The 25,794-nt window shown below is 34.9% G+C and overlaps 1 protein-coding gene across 4 annotated transcripts; it reads left to right on the top strand.

The window, feature by feature from the left end:
- LOC107850218 (homogentisate phytyltransferase 1, chloroplastic) lies at window positions 1–25,794 on the top strand. 4 transcript variants are annotated; one of them, XM_047393534.1, is made up of 12 exons: window positions 3–357; window positions 1,887–2,191; window positions 2,627–2,710; window positions 2,792–2,866; window positions 4,762–4,845; window positions 5,700–5,789; window positions 17,185–17,286; window positions 19,119–19,214; window positions 22,626–22,697; window positions 22,788–22,883; window positions 24,617–24,721; window positions 25,542–25,794. In XM_047393534.1, exons 1-12 carry the CDS (start codon window positions 231–233, stop codon window positions 25,581–25,583), a joined length of 1,278 nt encoding a protein of 425 aa, XP_047249490.1. In that variant the 5' UTR covers window positions 3–230; the 3' UTR covers window positions 25,584–25,794. The 4 variants fall into 4 exon arrangements, with proteins under 4 accessions (XP_047249491.1, XP_047249490.1, XP_016550122.1 ...); XM_016694630.2 differs by having other exon boundaries at window positions 8–306; XM_047393535.1 differs by lacking the exon at window positions 24,617–24,721 and having other exon boundaries at window positions 1–357.

Below are 25,794 nucleotides of genomic sequence, written 5' to 3'. Positions count from 1 at the left end.
CCATAGTTATTTTACGCCTAGAAAATTAGGGTTGAGGTTGACAAAACTGAGATTGAAAATACTAGCAAGCATCACATGTTCCGAAGCTTATATTAAAGTACTAATGTGGGAAACCTCGGAAAATTAGGTGTACCAGACTTAGCAACATATACACATTCATTAGCTCCACTAAAGAGAGTGTCATTTTCCAGTTCAAATCAATTTGATTTCAGTTTAGAGAAATAAAAAAAATGGCATCTTTGTTTATTGGGTCATTTCAGACACCATCATTTCCAGTTGCAGCAGATTTCTCTCCACTCAAAACCAGTATGCGCACTTCCAAAATTTGCACTTTTTTTCTTTGCCTACTGCTAATTGGTATAAAGACGTTTTTATTCTCATTTTTCTTGCCTTCTCCATGTGGGTTCTTGAATAGTCTGGAACTTTTTTTTTCCGACTATTTCAGCTTTGCATGATGTAGTTTTCTTTGGGTATTTTGCTTGTTACTTGGAAAATATGTTCAATCAGAGTTCATGTCTAACTGCTGGAGTCCAGCTCTTGAAGTTCGTTGTATCACATTGATGGGTCGTTTAATTCGTGGACTAATCTACCCTAGGAATATAGTGATGGGACTAAAATCCCAGTACTAATTTATCCCACCTTGGAGATGGGATAAAATAATCCCAAGCTGGATGAAATACAGTGGGATATTCAGGATTAAGCCTAGGATAAGATTTACACCGCATTTGGTAGACGGTATACGTCTTTTTGGGATATCCCACCTTATACCGTGTACCAAACTATCCTTGGGTGTTCAAAAATCTTATGCCGTTAAGTGTACTCTTGATGATTTGTATTTTGCTCAAAGCATGTAAAAATTTGTATTTTGTTGTGATATTTTTAGTTTTTATACATGTTCAAGCCCCCGAGCTTTGCCTAATGATAGAGTGCAAAGAGTGATCAGTGGATTAGACGCTCGTCGTAAGTTCAAACCCTGCAGCACACAGGAGCCTGGTAGTTAAGTGTAGAAGGCCGAAGGGTTTAGGGGCAGATCCACTATCCACCGAGTTTCGAACCGTGCACCATGGCTCTAGGGAATCTTGGTTATTAAAGAAAAAATATTTAGATTCATGTTCAATCTTGATTTGATTTATATGTGCTGAGTCATAACTTCGGAAGTTCTTAGTTCAGGCTAAATGTTAACATTTTATCCTGTTTAGTTTTTTTGGTGAATCATTGTGATCCAAAACGTATAGTTTTCTGGTGGTACATTAATCCTCATATTCTTATGTCCTATCGTGAGAGTTCTGGTTATTTGCTTATCAAAGTCCTTCCTTTTCTGTTGTTTCCCTATTTTTGCAAGCAAATAATGTGCTAAAGCTTTTCCATTCTGAAACTTTTTGTACTGAACTATCTGTTTGTTCATTATTTAATTTCAGTTTTCCAACTTAGTTCCTACTTTGAGAACATTTTAGTGGTCATCTGTCTGCTCTCTCTGGCTGGATATATAGGGTGACTGCTATAAAAGTTTGTTTTCTTGATCTTGTTTTGGTGCTGGCTGAAATTCAAGAGACGGTGTTACAGCTTTTGAGGATGACCAAAGCAGTGGTCTGGAGTGGTAGCTGAAGTTCCGGCAGAAATGTTGATATATGGTGTTGCTTTTTTTACACAGGACCAAGCAATAATGATAATGTTTGTTCGAATGATACTGCAAAAGGACTTGTGCTTTTAGATGTTCAATGTGCTTTTGTTTATTAATTTCCAGTCTAATATATTCTTGCCATTTTAAAAAGCTAGAATCTGTAAAGTAGGAAACTACTGTATCATATGCTGTACCAAGTGGAGTATTAGATCGGCTGTTGTTCATAACCTGAATTATGTTTTTCTCAAATCCTTTGACATCGTAGATTCACATGCAATAGTACGAGTTTTGAAGTGTAAAGCATGGAAGAGAGCAGAAAAGCACTTTTATCCAGAAAAGCACTTTTACACTTCTGTGAAGTTGCACAAGCAGTATATGACACAAGAGCATGTTGGAAGCAGTGATGGAAGCATTATTGCTGAGGATAAAAAACTTAAAGGGAGGCTTTTGGTGCATGCATCATCTGAACACTCTCTTGAATCTCAACCTTCCAAGAGTCCTTGGAACTCGGTGCATGATGCTGTAGATGCTTTCTACAGGTTCTCGCGGCCCCATACCATAATAGGAACAGTTAGGTCCACAACTCCTATGTTGAGCACCATAACATGCACATGGCTTATTTTGTTTCCATGTTATATGAAATGCCATAGGATCTAGTTATCTCAATGTGTGAAACCCACCATTCATATGTGTTTATTTATGTCATCATAATTCTTATCAAATTTTAGTTTGTGGAGCTTTTAATGCCTTACCAAGAAAAGAGTGTATTATTAATGCATCTTTTGACTATGACTACTTTGAATTGCTTTAGATATACTTGAGGAATAGGTTTTTTGATCCACAAGGTGTCAAAAGATGTTAATTTCATAGAATCAGCCTGACGGATAAAGCTTGGGAATTTCATCTGTAATTATGTGAATGTGCATGCAAATGTATATATTGTTTTTTAAGTTTGATAGATTGAAAATGTAAGAAAGTGAACTTACATTACTTTTCTCTGAGCAGGCATTGAGCATAATTTCAGTTTCTCTCCTTGCAGTTGAGAAGTTCTCTGATTTTTCACCATTATTTTTCACTGGGATGTTAGAGGTGGGTAAAGGTCATTCTTAGATTCAACACCTGATGTGATCTGCGATGACAAGCATTTTGATTATCGCTATATTGTTGCAGGCCATTGTTGCTGCCCTATTCATGAACATATACATAGTTGGTTTAAACCAGTTGTCTGATATCGAAATAGACAAGGTACTTTTCTGTTTAGTTTGCATGAATCTGATTTCTGAATGCAGAACTATGCAGGCTTCATTCTACCTATGTGAAGGCCTAGTCGAGGACTCATATCTCATGTTTTTGTTATGTCACTTTATCTTTTTGCCTAGCGAGTGAGCGGACATGGGTTGATAAGGCTGTCTGCAACTGGCTTGAGTTAGCTGGGTGAGTTTGTGTTGAGTGTATGGGGGGAGAGAGAGAGAGGGAGGGAGGAATAGGCTTACTTAAAGAAAAACAAGAAAATAATGTGGAATAGAAAATACAAAAACTACAACATACCCAGTGTATTCCCACAAAGTGGGATCTGGGGAGAGTAAAGTGTACACAGTTCATACCACTACCTCAGATGAAACAAAGATATTAAAGACTGGAAACTTAATATGGGTGAAATTTGAGATATAAATTCCCGAATGTTGAAAGTAATCACAAAGAACCTTAAATAATTGTAATATACTTAATTAGCAGTTTAGGGCTAATCATGTTTACTAGCAGATTTAGTTCAAGAATTCAGATGAAAGTGATCGAGAGCCCTAATTGAATAATTACAACAACAACAACAACATACCCGGTATATTCCCACAAAGTTGGGTCTTGGGAAGGGTAGAGTGTACACAGTCCATACCACTATCTCGGATGAAGTAGCAATGCTGTTTCCAATAGACCCTCGGCTCAGGACTGGTAACAAATATAACAAAAACATAGAAGCAAACAACAAACAAGGGGTGACACACTGCCAGATACTAAAGAATACAAGACACCCACAAAGTAATATTTATAACCTGGTTATACTAAATCATACACATCACCAAAACACCATGAACAAGAGGCTACTAGACACTGCAGACACCCAAACAAATAGAGCACTCATTCCTACTATTCCGAACATACTCCTACCCACTAGCCCCCTACTCTAATCCACATCCTCCACACCTCCCTAATTGAATAATTAAAGATAATAATTTGTATAAGACTAATTATCTTCATCAATTAATCCAGTAAAAACCATAGATTTCCAGCTAGTAATCAATCTTCTTAGAGGAATCGTTCTAGTAAGGTTGTAAGATAAATCCCAAGTAACCAATACACAAAGGTTTAAAGAAAAAAATTCTCAATAATATTGATAATGTTGTGCCGTAAAGAACAAAATACCCCTCTATATAGGGAGAAAACCATGCACCCTTCTCCCAAACAACCTTGGCTTGCATCTTCTTAGGTTGGGATCTTGACGACGGTCTTCATAGGGCTTCTATAGCTTCATCCTTGCCCATGGAGCTTTTAGAGAGGGAGAGATAGAGGCTATCGCAGGCTGCACCAACTCTGTATACGGTAATTGTAAATTGTGGATTCGTCTTTGGGAGATCGGGGATACATTAGGAGCCATTTAGAACTCACGGAGTACATCTCTCTTACTCAATGTTTAGGAAGATGTTTGAGTAACTAGCTTGTCAACCAGTACATATATATTACTAACACTCAATAGTAAATTAGTCTATAATTTTATTCAACTGAAGCTGAAGGAATATCCACTTTATACAATAGCCATTGATCTCTGATGGGGTGGACCCCCCCCCCCCCCCCCACAAAAAAAAAATCCCTAAGTTGCAGATTTAAGATGAAGTTGGATGGTGAGGTAACTTATGTAGATGACTAAGGTGTCTACCCCTCTATCACCTGTATCTCAAAATTGTCTCTACATCCTGATGTACTACAAAAAATTTTCTGATCCTGTCTGGGAAACGGAACTATTGCAATTAATGTCTCTCAAAGGAAAAGATCTTAGGAGAATGTTTAGTTTTTCCTTTGTTGAAAAAGATAATTTTCAGCAGTTTTTTCTACTTCGACATGTGAAGTTTTGAGATGTTTCTTTTCAGGTAAATAAGCCATATCTTCCGTTAGCATCAGGGGAATACTCTATGCAAACTGGAGTGATTATCGTGTCGTCTTTTGCCATTTTGGTAATATAAAAATCTTCCCTTAAGCACTAAAATTTCTTGTCTCGAGCTGCTAATGCATTCTGGCTCTTATATTGCTGTTGTTCATATATTTGGTAACCATTTATATTCATGATTCCCCAACCCAATTTTCATGGAGTTAGAAGGTCGGGCAATGTAGGGTTTAGTTAATAGTGTAATCTCGTTTGTCCCTCAGAATGTTGAGGTCTGGGAACAAGATTTTCTTTTAAAGCAGTCTGACTTTAAATTTCTTGCTGAACATAATGCTCAATGGTTTGTTTTGGGCATGTAAGCTTTATGTTTTGTTCGGTTGGTTATACTTTTAGCTGCTGGGGAGAGCATATGTTTGTGCTGTACTGTTTAAATACTTAAAAGCCGCATCCTTACGAAGGTTCTGAGAAGCGTACGCTGTTGGTAAACCTCGTTTCCACCCTTTATTAGCATTATTAAACTTTGAAGAACTTTGGGTTCTCATTGCCCTCTGGCATTTTTCGGTTAGCCAAAAAAAAATTAGGGTTGCTATTCTCATCTCGTGTTCCTCTTTTTCTGATAATCTAAGTGATATAGTTTGTGAGTCTTAAGGTAGAAGGGTTCTAATATGAAGCTTGAAGCTTATTCAAGTATCTGCAGTGGGCACTAGAAGACTCGGCATCATCCTTGGTCTCTGAGACCAAAATATTGGTTGCTCAATTCTTGCAACTTGGGTAGTTATCCTTCACTGACTGATGTTCTGTTACTGCTCTACATTCATAGTGTGTTAATTGAAAGAATCATGGCATAGCATGTGAACTTCCAATTTCTATTTTCAAAAGTATTAAAATTCCTGGCTACAGAAATAACTCTTCTCCTCCTTTCAGAGTTTTTGGCTTGGATGGATTGTTGGTTCCTGGCCTTTGTTTTGGGCTCTTTTCATCAGTTTTCTACTGGGAACTGCCTATTCAGTAAATGTGAGTTGATCTCATCTTCACCACTAATTGTTGGTTACCAAAATTAAGAGTTTATCTATTCTCTCAAAAAAGAATAAACAACGCTGTTCTTTAGAGAGTAGCTTGACATCTTGTTCCATGCTTTATTAAGTATTTATCTATTATTCCTTGTCTTGAGCCGGGGGTCTATCGGAAACAGCCTTTCTACTTCTCTTGAAGTAGTGGTATGGACTGCGTACATCTTACCCCCCAGACCCCACTATGTGGGAATACACTGGGTTTGTTGTTGTTGTTGTTGTAAAAGGAAGTAGAAATAGTTTTGCAATTTTCCTCTTTTCCTTTTCCTTAACATTATTGTTGCAAGTTAAGAATAGAAAAACACTTGCTATCATAATCATGATAAGTTCAGTCATTTTGTGTCAGATAAAAGTCACTAGAATATTTCATCTTGACATTGAAATTTGTTTGGACAGTGGCAAAGATTAAGTAGCCGTTTGGCTATGAAAACTAAAATTTTCCGGAGTTGAAGTTGGAGTTGAAATTGGAGTTGGAGTTGTGTTTGGCCATGTCTTTTTTGAATTTTTTTTTGACTTTTGAAAAAACTTTTTTTAAATATGATTTTATGCCCCAACTTTTACAAACTATCAAAAATCACCCAACTAAAATTTACCTACTAAGCTCCTGTTTGGATGGTAGTTTTCCATGGTATGGTTACCCAAGAAACCATGTTTGTATTGATTATTTTTAAAAGACATGGTATGGTATGGTATGGTATGTTTTCATGGTTACCAAACCATGAAATCTCTCAATTTCCAGAATACTAATTTGGTGGTATCCCATGGTTTTTTTTTTTTTTTTCAATTATACCCTTATATAATATTCTTTAATCCCATTTTACCCTTCACCCTATATCACTTTTAAACCTAATGTATTTTTATTTTACGCTTTTCTGTTTACCTCTCCTCTGCGTTTTTGCGTTTTTGCATTTTTGAATCGTCCTGTTATCTCGTTACGGTGGACTTTGGTGAATTCCTCTATTGAGGTGGTTTGTGAATATGTTATTCTGGCTAGAGTTCAATTTGATGCATGGAATTACTTTGTATATGAATTGCAAACAATCAATAGTGGTGTGCTGTAAGTAAACCTGTATCTACATTTTCTTAGTGCAATCTGAGTGAAACATTTCCTGTAATTAATAAGAGAAAGAAAATTGTTTTATTTATTAATAATTTTTGATAACTTTAAAATTTATAATAATAAGGGGCATTTTAGTAAATTTATCAGTTACGATACAGTACCATACCATCAGACCAAACAATAAAACTGTTATTAAACAACAGTGAACGATACAGTCGATCCAAACATTGTATTGTACTATACCATACAGTATAATACCGTACAATACTGTACCATACATTATGAAACCATGTCAAACCATCATCCAAACAAAGTGTAACGGGAAAAGAACACAATTAGCCACTTTTATAAAAATAATTACATATACATGGTCATATTTAATGAATTTCAATTATGACATATATAATATTTACATTAATAGCCATTTTCTCATATTTGAAAATTTTAAATATGGATATTATATTAACAGATCATTGCTTCCTATTTTTTAGGTAACAAATATTATCTTTCAAATAAATTTATTTTTTTAGGAATTTATTTAATTTATTTCCTTTATTTTCCATTCCTAAAAAATAGAAAATGATGAGTTGTTATTAAATTTTAGGGTGCTGCTAATTTATTTCTTTAATTTTCTTATACATAAAAGATTTTACTGTGTGTGAATAAATTATTTCTATGTAAAACATACTTTGCATATTTATGATATATTATATCATATACCATAAATATATAAATATGCTTAGTATGTTTCTTTATACTTTGTATATTTATATATGTGTGTATATAGTATATACATGGTATAAACTTTATATATAACATACTTTGGATATTTATATTATAAATATAATACTTTATATATTTATGGGTATAAATATAATACTTTGTGTATAAAGATATCAAGTATTATGGGTAGTTGCAGTTTAAGGTACAAATTTGTTAAATTGGACATATTTTTTTATGAAAAATATGTATCACCAATTTATATTTTTAGCATATATATGGTATAAACTATTTATATTTAAATAGTATAATAAAGATGTACACAATATAATATATATCAAATTAAAAATGAGAATAATTTATGGCAGTGGTAAACTAATCTGCTACTACTTTATTAATTCCATAAATATAGAAAACAATTATCCATTATTAATAACACGACTATAATTCCTTAAACGTCCGTATCACAACAGAAAAATTATTATTATATTATATTATACTCCCTCCATTTCATTTTAGTTGGCCCTCTTTCTAAAAATATTTATTTCAATTTAGTTGTCCCTTTGACGAAATCAAGAGAATTTTATCATGTTCTTCCAATACTACCCGACATTAAATGACTAAACAAAGTGTATTTACTCAAATTATATTTTCAAAGCATAATTAATAAGGCTAATTTGATAAGATAAACCCCTAATTAATATTTTTTTAATGGGTGTGCCAAGGCCAACTAATATGAAACAGAGGGAGTAGTAATTAGGATCATTAGCAGTAAAATAATGTCTTAAATAAGAGAGAAAATTAATGATGAGAGAGAAAAAGAGATATACATTAATTAGGATAGCATTAAGTTTGAAATTATAATTATCTTATTTTTTAAAATTGCTATATACGTAATATTGTAAAATAATGTTATAAGGAGAGTTTTATGTAAAAATTTAAAAGATTGGGGTTATATGTAATAATAATAAAAGTTGGAATTGGTGTTGGAAAATTGGGAAAACACCAAAAACCTATTTTCCCTTTTCAGAAAAATTTTCCGGAATTATTTCCCGAATTTTCATGGCCAAACACCACAATTTCCAACTCCGGAAAAATTTTCCGGTAAAAAGGGAAAAATTTTCATCGCCAAACAGGCTCTAATTATGCCTCAGATCATGGTTGGACATCTGGTTGCAGAATAGAGGATTGAATTAATTTATACATAATGCAGAGACTGGGTTTCCCTAACACCATATTACAATATGGTTCTGTTGTATTGTCCTACTAAATGGGGGGAAAATAACTCTTCAGGAGTGATGGGTATTGTTAACCTCCTTTTCTGCACAGTAGCTATTCCATATTACAGTACCTTACCTAAGTCTTCCTATCATAATTCACTTATTATCTTATTGACCCACCAACTAATGATTAATGATTCTCCCTTTAAATTTGATTAGCTTCTAATGGGGGTTCATGAGCGTGTGTTCCTATGAGAGGTAAACCTTGGGTTTGGCATCAATGACATTTGCAAAATAAGTTTTCTACTTGTTCTTAGTCTCTTGAGATTTTGCAAGGTGAACTGGTATGGTCCTTTAGTTATGTGGTTAACTTATTTACCTTTGACATTTTTGAATGGTCAGTTTGATTGCCTTGAAGTTTCATTTTGTAGTAGTAACTTGGTTCTCAAAGTCAGACTTGTATAACTGATAAAGTTCGTTAACTGTTAATTATTCTTCAGCCGGTAAATTTGAAGCCAGATAACTTGTTGTCTTCTTTTAAGCTTTCAGAAAATGATCAACTAATTATGTTTTCTGTATATCTAAGAAAATCATATCTGTGATCGGCCTCTTATTGTGTAGGAAATGGTGCATCTATATTATCTTGTTTGTAGTTTAGTTCCGTAATCAGTGAGTTGTGTTCTCTCTCTTATTTGCTTCCTGAAACTGAGCATGTGATGTGTCATATGTTTCTTGTTTTCACAGTCCTTATTAATGTTTATGAACTCATTTGATGTCACGACCCAAAAATCTGGGGTTATGATGGCACATACCCTATCCCCACGGCAGGTAAACCAAACCTTTCATAAACATAAAACATAAAGAACTTCACAAATGTAATATAAATGAGAACACAATGTTTAAAAACCCAAGATATCTTTAATAAATAACACAACAATATGAACAAACTCAACCCAAGACTCAGTGTCATGTGTACAAGAGCTTCTAAAACTAGGAAACACTGACAAAATTTGATACCTCACTATCCAAAACATAACAGACAGGAATGAAAATGAAGAGGGAAATGGGTCAAGTGTCCGGAGGCGGGAGCTCAACAAAAATCCAAACAATGCAGACAGGGATGAAAATGAGGAGGGAAATGGGTCAAGTGTCCGGAGGCGGGAGCTCAACAAAAATCCAAACAATGTGATCACGAAAGAAATCAAGGACTGTGCCAGAGCCTCGTACTAGGATCTGCATCAAGAAAGATGCAGAAAACATTGGGTGAGTACAACCACTAGTACTTAGTAGGCATCATAGGCCGACCGAGCTTAAGTAGTCACTATATCGAATAAGCATGTTAAAATAAAAACTTGCAAGCAGAAAAGTCCTAGCAATTTAATCATAACAATCAATAAGAAACACTACAAGGCATAAGAATGATAAAATGTGCTATGCAATGTGATGCTATGCTATGTAATGCAATGAACCGATGCTTCTACCAGTATACATCCCCTTCATAGTCTCATGTTGTGAGCTGGGACTCATAGGCGACTCGCGAAGTCCATATACTTGTTCGGAATCTTACTTCAGGCCCATCTAGAATCTTACCCCGAACAAAATAAAATAAGAGCTGTTTCTTTCAAAAACAGTATTTCCAATGGGATTTTCCCATGATCCATGAAATCAATGAATATGCATGATCACGATAATAAAGTGAATTCAAATGCTACGTCTCAACTCATAAGCATATGCCACAAGCCTCAATGTCAATAAATTCCTCAATTTTGCTCCGTACGCCGCGCTTCTTTTTCATGTCATTTACATTTCATATCATGCCCATCATGTCAAATCAACCCCTAATATGTGTAATAATGCACAAAATAGCCTAAAACACAATATACACGACAATCTTTTCGAATCTCAAGCCATATTGGCCAAAAACCCATTTCATGTATCACAATATCGAATCATCACAATAATAATTCGATCCAGTATTTTGCCCAACCCATAAACATACTTTACACAATAAGCACCCACCTTGGCTAAGTCTAAAGAAAAGTAAGTCATAACCTACCTCAAAATCGAACTGCAAGACATCAACGGTCACATCATGGTCCTCCCCTTTCAAATGGCCTTGTAATGTCTCAATCTATCAAAAATATGTTCTATAAGTGAATATGAGTCCATCGACACCCATATTGCAATATAAAAGTTTGGGTCAAATTTGGGTCAAAGAGTCAACCCTCATAATCCAGCGATGAAACAGGAAAATTCTTTCAAATCATTTTGCACATAAGATAATGAACTTAGATATGAATTTCGTGAAAAACAGAGCTCAAATCAGGACACAAATCATCAAAAATCGATTTAAGAACTTTGGGGTGAAAACCCCCGAGTTCAAATCCCCAAACATTGAAAAATCATTATTAAACTCCTGCATCACTCTTAAAGAGATTGCGCTGCCATAGTGCGTTAGCACCCGACGTGGGACCAAATTTCTTGTGGGATCGCGCTGCGTCTCTTCAGGCAATTGCATGCACCATGCTTCGTACACGCTCCCTTGCGCAATCCCACATTTGGTGCGCTGATGGCTGACCAAAAGTTTCCTTCAGCGCAATTGTGCGCTAAATGTGCCGATTACCCTCACACCAAACACAAGAAAATCAACCAAGTTCAATATTTGGTTTCAACATTCAAAACACACCCGAAACCCCCAAGCATTAGCCAATAGTGTAAATCGATCATAAAATACATTTCGGGCTTGCTGGAATCTTTACATCACAAATTCGAGGTTGTCTTGACTGAATGTTGACCGTGGTCAACTCCGCCCAAGTCACATTACACCCTCCAGACTTAGTTGAATCACCGAAATCACGGAAACAACCTTTTTAACCCCAAATGTTTACTTTGGTCAACCTTAAATTCCAACCTGGCAAAAACTCACAAACCCGTTACATTTGATGATATAAATAAGCGATGGATCGTCTAGCATCTCTTTCTTTTTTCCAAATTCTTGGTCTTTACCAGTTGAAGGAATATCTCCATCTTAATACTCCTTTGTGCTATTTTATATTACAGTCTTACTGGACAACAATATTTCCATTGAAATCCCACAATTGAGGTCTGGGGAGGGTAGAGTGTATGCAAACCTTACCACTACCTCGAGGAGGTAGAGAGGTGGTTTTCGAAAGACACTCGACTCAAGTGCAGCAAATCCAGGTACGAAGAAGAAGGAAACAATAAAGAAAATATAGCAACTAACAAGGGGACAATGCAATGTCTACAAAAAAGAGTCAGGTTGAACAATAAAATAGTGCGATAGTCGAAACACAATAAACAACAGACTATAATAGATATCACAAGCAGGGACTACAATACTACAACTAGTACAACGACAAATACCAACAAGCCTAAACCCCTTGAAAAGCGAGACCACTCATACTCGACTAACCTTCTACTCTAATATGCATCTTCCACTCCTTCCTATTTAAGGTCATGTGCTCAATTACTTGAAGTTGCGTCATGTCATGTCTAATCACCTCTCCTCAGTACTTACCTCTACCTTTCCTTCTACCTACTATATCTAGCCTCTAGCATCTCGTCACTCTTCACTAGGGCGTCTGTACCTTGCCTCGTCACATGTCCAAACTATCTTAATCTTGCTTTCCTTATCTTGTCCAACATAGGGGCACTCCAACTGTATCTCGAATAACCTCATTTCTAATCCTATCACACCTAATATGCCCACACATCCACCTCAATATCCTCATCTACGCAGCAAGCATCTTCTGAACATGGGAGTTCTTGATTGGCTAACACTCCTCCCCTACAACAATGTCATTCTAACCACCACTCTATAAAACTTACCTTTAAGTTTCAGTGGTATCTTCTTTTTATTACACAACAGACTCCAGAGGCAAGCCTCCACTTCATCCACTCCGCACCAATACGATGTGTGATGTCATCGTCGATGTCTCCACTTCTCTAGTTTATAGATCCAAGATATTGAAATTGTCTCTCTTGGGATAACTTTTGTGTCAAACATCACTTCCACGCTCGCCTCTTGCTAACCCCTCACTGAATTTGCAATGCGAATACTCTGTGTCCGATACTTGACTGGACACAGAGTTAAAATGTTGATTTGATTTGTCCATTATAGTATTACTTGGTAGTACTCGAAGTAACTATAAAAGTAGTGATTCAGAAGTTGGTACAATATAGAAAGCATCAGATTGAAGTTTAAATTTGAATAACTCAAGTAATCTTAAAAATTGTGAAGTTGTTAAAGTCTTAAAGAAGTGGAATGGTGTCAAACCATTTGGGACATCTCAACATGGATTATATAAGTTTTGATGAAGGGAGTAAACTTTACAGCTTGATTTCTCATGCAACAATTTTATAGAGAATTATCGTAGATTCTTCTATGGTTCTAACTTCTAGCTCCATTTTTCCTTCAAAGGGTGATAGATAATTCCTCCTACAAATTTGGTGTCTCCCTTACAGTTGTTGTGAGAAATATAAGGGAGGAATATTTTTGAATTATCGGAAAAGGGTCTAATATACCCTTCAACTATTGAAAATGGTACACAAATACCCTCCTTCCACCTTTAGGCTCAAAAATACCCTTCAATCCATTTATTTGGCTCAAAAGTACCCTTAATGTATTAGAAATGACTTAAAAATATCCTTCTTCCTCTATTGGTTCAAAAATACCCCTTCATCTACCTATTTGGATAAAAAATGCCCTTAACATTAAATTTAAGTCAAAAAATGTCTCCTCCTTTTAACAAATTCTGATGTGAAATATAATTTTATTTAAATTAAATACATGACATTATTTTTATTGGTCCACATGTAATTAGACTCAAATTCATTCACAATTTAATGGTCCTCTTTTCACTAATTTTAGTTATATATAAAAATTTAAAAAGAATTAATTAATGTTTAAGTGCAAAATTGGAAAAGAATTCCTTAAATAGGATAATTAGCAAAGGGCAAATACTTTCATAGTTAATGATAATCTATGTGTGCTCAAATATTAGAAAACATATTTTAGGTAAAATTTTGAAGACTTTTAGTTCTTTTTAGGTTTTGAACTTTTTATATAAAAAAAAAACTTGAAAGTTATTTAAGTCTTTATTTAATTTAGGTAAGAATGCATAATATTTTACACTTCTATCTTTTTCCAACATGAAACCATAAAAATAGTAATAATACAAAGAAAAATAGTAATGATATATATATATATATATATATATATATATATATATATAAATGTAATTAAAAGAAACACCCCTACGTGAAACCAAAAAAAGAAAATAATAACTTTTTTTAAAAAAAAACATTCTCCCTTAGAATACTTTATAATAGATAAAATCATTTAATCTTTTTCCTTATATATATATTAAAATGTAATTAAAAAAAACACCCCTACGTGAAACCAAAAAAAACAAAATAATAACTTTTTTTTAAAAAAACATTCTCCCTTGGAAGACTTTACAATAGATAAAATCATTTAATTTTTTTCCTTTAATTTTTATTTTATTAAATAAATATATAGAATGGACTTAAGAGTCCTAAAATATATAAATATGAAACCCGAAACATATAGGAAAATTAAGAGTCCTAAAATATATGGAAGGAAATTAAGAGTCCTAAAATAGAAAAAATATATTTCTTGAAAAAACAAAAATTACCATAAAAATAGCTATTATGATGTACCATAAATTATTTGATAACTTGCTACCAACCTAAAACTAAAAAAATAATAATTAAAAGAAAAACCCACCCCTGACGTAAAACCCACAAAAACTATATAATTAAAAAATTATAATTAAAAAAACCCAGAAATAATATAATAATAAAAAGTTGTAATTAAAAAAACCCCAAAATAATATAATAATAAAATAAATTGTAACTAAAAAAAGCCCACCACTACGTGAAACCAAAAAAGTAATATACTAATTAATGCATATCTATTCCACCAAAAAATATATAATATCATAATTAAAAAATTGTAATTACAAAAAAAATTACCCCTATGTGAAACCAAAAAAAATAATATAATATCAAGGAGGAGACATTTTTGGATTTAAATCCAAATAAGTGGATGGAGGGGTATTTTTTGAACCAATAGAGGAAGAAGGGTATTTTTGAGTCATTTCTAATAATTAAGGGTATTTTTGAGCCAAATAGATAGATGGAAGAGTATTTTTGAGCCTAAAGGTGGAAGAGGGTATTTGTGTACCATTTTCAATAGTTGAAGGGTATATTAGACCCTTTTCCGTTGAATTATTGTCTATATTATTACATTGCGATCCTATTAATAGACATTACATTCCAATCCTTTTCCAAGTAGAATTCTATATGCTATTCCTACTCATATTTTAACACTCTCCTCAAGCTGGTGCATACAAGGCATATGTACCGAGCTTGTTATAGATGTAATTAATACGAGGATCGATTTGAGAATTGGTGAAGATATCTGCAAGAAAATTAATAAGGACTGCTTTGGACATCTGGGAGACCTCAATTGAAAAGGAACAAACTAAAAAAGTGATTCGAAAAGTAGTAACATCGCCGAAAAGTCTATGTCTCTGGAAAATTACTAAAAACTGGTATAAAATATATGGGTCATCTCAAAATCAAGAAATGAGTAGATCTTGAACAAGAGAGTCATCAAAGAACAACCTCAACACTTTTTCACAATTATCAACTTCCCTCAGAAGCAACAGGGTACTTCCAACTTGATAAAATGGGATTACCAAGTTTCAGAAGGAGGAAATTGAATAAACTGCAGGAACCACCTTAGTGCATTTTATATCTTGATAGAAATAACCAAATAGTATATTCTCACAGCTGTATTAGTTTCATACATTCAAATGTTATTACTAAACTTGAGGTCAGGTTTATGCCCCCCTCATTGTACAGATTCTTTTGTGATTAATGATAAAGCCTAGGGGTGCTGCTCAGCCCCAAAAAATTAATATAAAAAAAAAGATATGATGGCTGAAAAGTGGTCACCATCTGAGAAAAAATTATATGGGTAGGATCAGAATAATGACAGAGACCTACTAAGAAAGAGATTTATATGAGTAGGGTTGAATAGATGACACGATCCTACGGAGGAATAACAATTATATGGGTAGGATCGGAATAACGGCATGATCCTACTGAGAAATACAAATTACATGGGTAGGGTCGGAATGACGACACGACCCTACTGAAAAAAGGGATTATATGAGTCGGGTCGAAATGATGACACAACCTTACTGAAAAATAAATTATATGGGTATGGTTGGAATGATGGCACAACCCTACTTAAAAAGAGAAATTATATGGGTAGGGTCGGAATGATAGCATGACCCTACGCAAATCAGATCTGAAGAGTCCCCATAAAGACACATGGAACTATGCAAAGCATATGAGGAGTCATCGGAAATACGCATGGTGCTATGCAATTCAGATATGATAATTAGTCCCGAAAGATGCACGGTACTACGCAAATTAAATATGAGAAGTAGTCTCGAGATATGTGCGGTGCTACCAAATTAGATATGAGAAAATAGTAACCGGATAAATGCACAATGCTGTGCAAATCATATATGAGCAAATAATCACCAGAAAGATACACACACTGACCCAATTTTTGTTAACATAATCATTGGCCAGACGGGCAACATATATGGATTGTAGCCACCCGCCGGCAACGGAAATTCTTTAATTCTTTACCAAGATCGTAGAAGCTCAGATACTATGTGAGAAATATAGAGGAGGAATATTATTGAATTATTGTGTCTATATTATTACATTGAGACCCTATTTATAGACATTACATTCCAATCTTTTTCCAAAGAGGTAGATTACACTCCTTTTTCAAGTAGGATTCTATATGCTATTCCTATTCCTTCTCATATTTTAACTGTTGTGATATGTACTATCATATCTGATCTCTCTTTTTTATCGCTTGTTTCATTAGTTGTGGCTGTATCTTTACAATTTGATAAAAAGGACGACGCAATAATAAGCAAGAGCAAATACTGCCATAAGTAACTGTGTTCTGGCTGACTGGAAACCAGATTACTGCAATTTTAATTGTGTTCCAGTGAAAATTCATCTCCACATGTAACTATTATTGCTTTCAAGAATGAATCACAGTAAGTAGTAGGAATAAATGTGATGTGTCAGAGAGGAAGTTTTGGAGAGGGTGGCGAACTAGTTGCTGTCCAGAGTGTTTTACTAACTTGGATAATTTCACTTCCATGCAATGGCTGGCTGTAAGATCAGTAAAATGTGTGATATGATGTCACAAGAAAGGTTTTTAATTGTTGTTTCTCAAAATGCTTCTACATTTTCAGCTACCTCTTATGAGATGGAAGAGATTTGCTGTGGTCGCTGCATTGTGCATCTTTGCTGTGCGAGCGGTGATAGTTCAGATAGCTTTTTATTTGCATATTCAGGTCTTTTCTATTCCTACAATTTATGCTTATCTTTCTGTTTTGTCCACAAAAATGTATAGTATAACAGGTGTGTTCGGTATAGAAGAAAACACATTTTCTAGAAAATGTTTTCTTATTTTCTCATGTTTGTTTGGCTAAAAGTTTTGGAAAATAATTTTTCTAGGAAAACAAGTTCCTTCAAAAGTAGGAAAATGACTTCCTTAATTGGGGAAAACAAGTTTCAATGTCTCATACTCTTAAAATTACGCCCCCCCGGCCCCCCCTTTTTCCCCCCAAAATTAAAAATTTATAGTTTTTTTTTTTTGATCTTTCCTACCCCCATCCACCCCACCGCCTACCCCACCCCGACCCTTCCCAAACAAAAAAAATTCATTTTTTAATTAAAAAATTTCATACCCTACCCCCTAACCCTCCCACCAAAATTCCCCGTCCTCCGTCTCCCCCCACCACCTACCCTACCCCCTAACCCTCCACCAAAATTCCCTGTCCTCCCTCTTTCCCTATCACTAGGGTGGGCGTTTGGTATTTGCAAAGTTCGAGTTCGGTAATTTAGTAACCAGTAATTGAAAATAGATGCCAAACACCATGCTTTAAAACTTGGTTGGGTAATCGATAAATTAAACTTCGATTCGGTACGATATTGGGTAATACCATATTAAATTAGAATTGATAGACTTGGGGCCCCCGATAACATTTTTGAATAGTATTTCCAGCACTGATCATGGCTATATGCAGCAAATATTAGCTTGCTATTTCTTTGGTTTTCAGCAGATATTAGCAAATTTTCCAGTACCCTTCAGTAGATAGCTATCGTTTGCACTTTTACCATGTGCTTCAAGTAAATTGATAACCTTTGTAGGATATTTGATTTCACCCCTAACATTAGCATCTTGCTGGCTGTATTGCTTCAACAACCATATTAGCAAAGAAGTACTATCATCTGCTATCAACTTTGATATATATTACATGCTTGTCTTGGCACAGTTTATAAGAGAACCTTTTTTTAATATTATATTGCTATTGCTATTTGCTATTGTAATTTGTAAAGAAGTGTAGAACGGAGTGAACCTTTCACCTTTGGGCTTTGTGCTTCTTTGGGCACACATATATATATATTCGGTACTTGGTAAATACCGATTACCAAACGGTCTTCACATCTTGTCCCAAACCCGAATCCGGATACTGTAATTTAAAAGTTTACTTCCAAATACCGTACCAAATACCGAATTATCCGAATACCAAAATTTTTGGTTTAGTTTTTTAATTTGGTTTTCGGTATTTAATGACCAGCCCTACCATCACAATATCCCTTACTTCACTCCTACCCATTCTCATGGTTTTGTGTTAGATATATACATATGCTTCTAGGAAAATAATTTCTATTTGCCTACAAAACACATGAAATTAAGTAAGAAACAACTTAGTTTTCCTCCATACCGAACACACCCAAAGTTTTTACTGTGCCATATGAAGACCTTAATTTTAAATAGTATTGACGTCAGAACAAGTATGATGTAATCAAATAGGCCAAAAACCTTGTATCTGTTATGTGATGTTTAGACTTCATTTATGAAAAAAGGGGGAAAAAGAAACAAACGTAGTGATTTGCCAGGTCATGTGGAAAACATAAATCTATTTCCTTGTGCGTTGTCCTTAATCATTGCACACATTTTGAAAACTTTTCGAGGTTAACAAAAATGTATTTGTTTGTCTGGTGTAAATTTATATTGCCGTTGACTAAAACGAGATCAAATATGCATAGAGTCGTACATTGCCCTGATCACCTTTATTTCTGGTCTATCATTTCCTGACAAAAGTATTTCAATTTTCAGACTTATGTTTACAGAAGACCAGTTGTTCTTTCAAGACCTTTGCTATTTGCAACAGCATTTATGAGTTTTTTCTCAGTTGTAATAGCATTATTCAAGGTAAATATCTGCTCTCTAAACCTGATTACATGAAAGATAATTTTTGTTTTAATCTTTATGAAAGAATAGACTTTGAGTATTTTTCAAAAAGAGACTTATTTTATTAATTTTTTTTTGAAAAGAGAGAAAAGAGACTTATTTTGTAGGCCATAAGAGGAAATTACTACTATGGACAACTAGATGTTGTTTGATTAGAAGAAACAAATGTGAGTTGGGTTCATTAATTTGCTTTCAGATTAAAAACTAATTGAAAAATTTCCTTCTCTGTCATCTAGTCTATAGGTAGTGTATATCCAACTATGTAGTATGGACCGTGTAAAAGATTTGTTTTGGTAAAACTGTAAGGTATCTTAACCCATCTAAAATTCAAAAACTTTGTTACAATTATTCGTTCAGTTTGTAATGACTTGGTTACAATTATTCATTCAGTTTGTAATGACTACTTGCCATAAGCAGATTTTGTCCTCAACCTGAAGTTTAAATTTAAGCTGCCAACTGTCAGTTTGTCCTAGATTGAAAAGCACTGCTGTAAGTACATGTCTAATGTAGATAGGTGTTACTCCTGCTAATGTTATGACGACCTTGTCGGGTCAATGATCTTGAAGTGGTTCAATTTAAATTCTGGAGGTGGAGGTGACTTAACTGTGTGTGAGCGAAAACGTGAAATAAAGATCAAGAGAAAGACACAAGATTTAACGTTGTTCGGATCCAAATGATCCTACATCAACCAGAGAACAACAGCTGTCTTTATATTATTAACAAAGAAAGGGGAGAGATCCCGTATACACCTAACAAAATTGCTTTCTCAACTCTCAGCTTTTGCAATGGATTAACTATGAATTTTGGGATGGTTTTATGACGAAGAATGGTCATCCTTTTATAGATGACCAAACTTGGGCTCCAAGCACAAAATAAGAAAAGGAAAATAAATACAAAATTTGTCCTCCACAAATTTTGCTTGCTCTCCAAGTTTACTTCCTAACCAAGTAAATTGGTACATGGAGTTTTCTTCCACATGGATTAGACCCCACAAAAACCAAACCAACTCTTTCACTGTGCATGACATCAACTAGAAGTTTCCCTAAGTTTCAATAGTCAACTGGAAGTATATGTAATAAGCCATAATAAGTTGCCAGATATTGTCAAAAGTTCCTGCAACCTAAACTTTTAGATGACAAATCATCCAAGTCCATTTGTCATTACTAGTTTCAAAAAAAAAATAAAAAATTCATCCAAGTTCATTTGTTGTCCTTCCTTCGGACAACAAATTCCTTCTTTATGTAGACTTATCTAGGAAAAGAACCAAATGAAAACAAGGGATCAATATTACCAACTAGGAGATCATTGATCACTAGGTACATCTTACCGTCGGAGGTAGCGGTATGGACTGCGTACATCTTACCCTCCCCAGACCCCACCTTGTGAGAATACACTGGGTTTGTTGTTGTTGTTGTTGTTGTTGAGGAGATCATTGATCAGATTAGTAGTTTATACTAACATTAGGTTCAGCATCTGTCAGAAGGTTTTTTGATGCTATTTGAGAATTTTATGTCTGTAACAAAAAGTTATTTGGTATTGGAATGAACTGAATTAGTTGATTGAATCGCATAGAGTGTCCAGATAGTGGACTTAATAAATTTGATTATAGAGCTTAGCTGATTAATTGATTTAATAGGCCACTCGGAGTTCTATGCATAGTAGTCGTTTTACAATTTGAGATGAGGGTGGGATAGCCTAAGTGATAATGACCCTCCACTTCCAATCATAGTGTTGTGGTTCGGGTCATGGAGCAAATTCTGAAAGCGCGATTGTTCCGCTCTTGCTCTTGAGTAGGAGGGGTTTAAAAGAGAGCAGTTTATCATATCAAACAACAGCAAACTACTACTATGTCTTTATCCCAAACAAGTTGGGGTCGGCTGTATGAATCCTCACTAACCATGTTTTTACATTTAAGCTTAACTCATACATCATGATATCAAATAAAGATATACATGAAAAATAAATTAATATCCAAATACTAGTAATATTAATAATAATAATAATTATAATAGTAAAAATTCTCTATATTTTACTTTACTGGCATATAAATCTATGCAACAACATCAATAACAACATACCCAGTAGAGTCCACAAAGTGGGTCTGGGAGAATAGAGTGTATGCAGATCTTACCCCTACCTCAGAGTTAGAAATAGATCGACATACAAATCTATGATGAGGTCAAAATACTCTAGAAAAGCAATAGGTTATAAAACACGTACTAACAAGACTAAAAACTATTCCCAACTTGTAGATATTATCCTTGTGGGTTTTTTCTTCCATTGTGCCCTATCTTTAGCTTAGTATACATTGGTTCCTAAAAATTGTAGGTCTTTTGAGACAACTTCCTTCCATGTGATTTTAGGTCTACCTCGACACCTTACACCTTCTCTCACTGTAGTTTCACACCTATGAAACAGTGCGTTTTTAGGTCGATGTGAGATATGATCAAACCATCTCAAGCTACATAATTAAAGAAAAAGGGAAGAAGAGAACTGTCAAATACAAAAATGAGTGACTCCCAGTACCTTTCATAATTGGGAGCTTGTGAACTCCACTATCATATCATAGGTTTTGGAGATACACTGCGTTTTTAGGTCGATGTGAGATATGATCAAACCATCTCAAGCTACATTATTAAAGAAAAAGGGAAGAAGAGAACTGTCAAATACAAAAATGAGTTGACTCCCAGTACCTTTCATAATTGGGAGCTTGTGAACTCCACTATCATATCATAGGCACAGGACTGTAGTACCTATAATCTTTACCAATCTATCTCTGTGGATAAAAATCGAATCGAAAATCTACGCCCTCCCAAAAAGTAACCTGAGCTCATGTTATGACTTTCTATTTTTTTTTTGGGGGGGGGGAGGGGGTGTGGGGTGTGTTCAAGTTACGATTTCAAACTGGCAGAATCTCAACGACAGGATATCCTTGTATTGGGTTTTTGGGTTGAAAGTTGAAATTAATTACATTAAGGGAGTGGTTTCTTAAAGACAATTTGTATTTCATTGCTCTTACATAGTCGGACATGATAATAAGTTATCAGTCATCGCTGTGTAACACTTGAAAAGTGGCTAGAACACTGCATTCTCGAACCTTTCTTTTGCCAATGAGAGCTGCTGCCATTACTAACGAACTGATCTCTCTTATGATTCTGGAATAATGTCGTGCTACTCAAAAGAGATCATAAATGGAGAACTGAATATTTGATTTCTAACTAAAAGTCAAAGTAACGCAAAAATATATAAACCATTAAAAAGTTTAGAAAACTGAATTTCTCTCTAGCCTTATAACCTGAAATATAATAATTTACTATATGCAATAAATCCAAGCTACAGAAAGTCATATCCACTTTTCACATGATACTGTAGGACATACCTGATATTGTTGGTGACAAGATCTTTGGAATTCAATCTTTTACTGTCCGCTTGGGTCAAGAGAGGGTAAGTACCAAAAGTCTCACTAATTTTGGCATTTATTCTCTCTATTCTATTGTCTTTTATACTTAAACTATATCTGTGCACTTTTGACAGGTCTTTTGGATTTGTATTTCACTACTTGAAATGGCTTATCTTGTTGCCATCTTAGTTGGTGCAACATCTTCCAACATCTGGAGCAAATATTTTACTGTAATGCATCTTTAACTCTTATAATTGTTTTATAGAGATATCGTTAATTATCAAATGAAAAAAGTGTAAGTAGACAGATTGCCAGACACAAGCTGACACTAAAACAGTATGACTAGATATAGTTTAAAGACATCATCTCTGCCCTGCATGATGGTATTTCTGTTCTGAATTCTGAGGCTTATATAGCATGAGAAATCCATATAAAATAGTAAACAGCCAAATAATAAGTCTTTTTGCTTCTCTGTCTGCCTTGTTATTTCAATATCTAGAATTTTCAGTTTTAGTTTTAAACCTCAGACAAAGCAATGGAAGAATGTAATTTTGGTATGGTCGAAAAGGAAAATCTCTTTCATCCTTAAAACATAAATCATTTATCAGCAGTGGCTGAACTTTGTTTTACTTGAAAGACAAAACATGGCACATGCGTGGCAAATAATGACATTATTGCCAGATCCTCGCAACAGAAAAATAGCCAAATTTCGCTCCTTCTGTTCTTCTTAAATCACCACCACCAATCTATGTAGTCTTTACCAATATCCTGTATTGGGCATCTCTTCTTTTTGTTCTCCATCTTACTGGTGTTGTGGGTTGTAATTGAAGAAGCAGTCTGGACTATATTATTTAGGAGAGTTTACAAAGGTAAACCTAGTCTTTTCTCCTTTATTGTTTTTCCTTCCATTTCTCCCTACAGGCTTTTATCGTATCGTAATTCCACTTTGTGTCCTACTTCCCTTGTTTGTTTCTTAGCTCTGGTTCTTTACATCTTCCAGAAGTTGTGGTCTCAATGAGGTAGTGGATTGGGGCATTAGTTCATTTATCCTCTTTTTGTCTGAGATATCAGGCTCCCCTTCCCTCTTTCTTTTCCCGCTTTGCTAATCTTCCCCTCTAACGTGGGCTACTTTTCAGCTTTGAGCTGTCGAGTGACCTGGGCTACGGATTTTTCCGTTGGTTGATTCTCGAAACGACCAGGCAGGGGATTAAGGTAGTTTACTTGCTGGCTGATAAGTCTTGGTCTCGACCTTGTTGAGCTCTCCCCGATCGAAAGTTCCCCCGGCCTCCCCTTGCTCTTCCACCATCCGGGCTCCCTACCGGACTCTAAAGTAAAGAAAGGGTACCACTTATTTGGAAACTCGCAAGATGGTTACTGCTTCTGTCTGAATCGACATCACATATGTAACCAAAAAGGAAAGATAACTATCTATTATTAGGTGTAGCAACCTTTGAAATGTGGAGTGTTAGCAAGACCCCGCGCCGAAGATAAGAACTGAAACCTAACAGATAAACAAGGATTAAATGCGAAGAAAGCTCGAAGAGCTTCTCTTATATTATAGAAAGGTTTGTAGAAAGGGGATTCTTCAAATATCCCATGTTGTAGGGGCTTCAATGAAAGCCTGTATGACGCGAGAGTGTCACGTGAAGTTTTGAGAAATTTGACAACTTGAAAACTGGGTGCTAGATAGTCTTGCTCGAAAAAGCGCGGAAGCTTAAGCGGAAATGAAAGAGGAGGTTGAGTCTCAGAAGAGAAGACTAAGCTCAGACGAATTGCAGTCCGCCTGAAGTTTTCACCTAAAATTAACCAAAATAGGAAAATTAGATATTCTTTCCAACATATTGTTGCTGAAGCTACAGTGAATAATCTGCATATGATCATTGTGTATAGGTTGGTCTTTATTCAACATTTGAGCTTCCAAATGACCTGCACTGACATGAGTACTTATATTTGCATTTGTCAGGTTCTGGGTCATGCTGCTTTGGCTCTTTTACTTTGGACTCGAGCCAAATCAGTTGACTTTAGTAAAAAAACAGCAATAACATCCTTTTACATGTTCATATGGAAGGTAATATTTCTCCCAGAAAGTCGTGCAAAAAGCATGTTAGCTCGAAACTGTGGCCCTATTTAGCATGTAAAGCAAGACAATAAGATCTTTTTTAGCTATGTTTTGTGCATATGCCATATCTTTGGCTGTAAAACCAGTTCACCTTTTATTTCCCTGCACTTGCTAGAGTATAATGGCATTCCAAAATGTTAATCTCTCATCGGTACATACTTATATGACGAGTACAAATTTATGTGTGCGTATATAGTCTCTCAACTTGGTGTTCAGCATGACCTCTTTTGGGAGATCCTATCAACCTGCAGTCTTTTGTCTGACGTAATGCCCACACTTGTTCGTTAATGTTAGGGAAAGTATATTAAAACAATAGAGCAACATGATGAGGTTTGGAGAATTTTACAGCATTAGATAATGACCAGCTTCTCAAATCTCAAGAATAAGCCTACACAATAAGTCATCTCTAGTAACTTCACTTAGATTTGTCTCAGCTGAAAATGCTGCTTTTATGAACTTCCCTAGAAGTGGTGGAGTAATATGTATAGAAGGGGTGAAACTCACAATTGATAGTCTCAATGTAATTAGCGTCATGCATAGAGAAAATGACACATACTGTAGCATCAATAATGCATATTTTGCATTACAAATGTGAAGCATACTTTGGCAATGTCGCTACAAAGTTGAGCTTGAATCTGTGCTTAGAGTTCAGTACAGCATGCACCTTAGTTTCTTTCCTTATTTAGCTTGAACCTTGCTTATTCAGGCCATCTTTTTATGACTCCTTTATGTATATTCATTCCATGAACTTTCATTTTTTGGTTGGCAGCTTTTCTACGCAGAGTATTTGCTCGTACCGCTTGTGAGGTGAATGACTAAGCGCATGAATAATACAGCCTTTCACCTTTAACCGTGATGGATGTAAGTGTGGTTAAATTAGCTGGCAGCTTGTCAATTCTTGTAGATTTTTGAAAATTATTTGAATTCTGGTAAATGTAGTTTTGGGTAAAGATCTTGCACCGAATTGTGTTCATTCTTACTGTTTATGATTATTCAAATTAATTGTTTGATTATCAGCTAAA

This window comes from Capsicum annuum, chromosome 7 (genome assembly GCF_002878395.1).
Source record: "Capsicum annuum cultivar UCD-10X-F1 chromosome 7, UCD10Xv1.1, whole genome shotgun sequence".
Taxonomy (NCBI): Eukaryota; Viridiplantae; Streptophyta; class Magnoliopsida; order Solanales; family Solanaceae; genus Capsicum; species Capsicum annuum.
Note: the sequence above shows the minus strand (reverse complement) of the source record. Positions and strands in the feature narration are given on the sequence as shown.

What these genes read in the sequence shown, in the direction of transcription:
- LOC107850218 (XM_047393534.1), top strand. Translation starts at nt 231, where the DNA reads ATGGCATCTTTGTTTATTGGGTCATTTCAGACACCATCATTTCCAGTT. An exon ending in GAACTGCCTATTCAGTAAAT is followed by an intron (nt 5,790 to 17,184) that starts GTGAGTTGATCT and finishes CTACATTTTCAG; the next exon opens with CTACCTCTTATGAGATGGAA. An exon ending in TCTGGAGCAAATATTTTACT is followed by an intron (nt 22,884 to 24,616) that starts GTAATGCATCTT and finishes TGCATTTGTCAG; the next exon opens with GTTCTGGGTCATGCTGCTTT.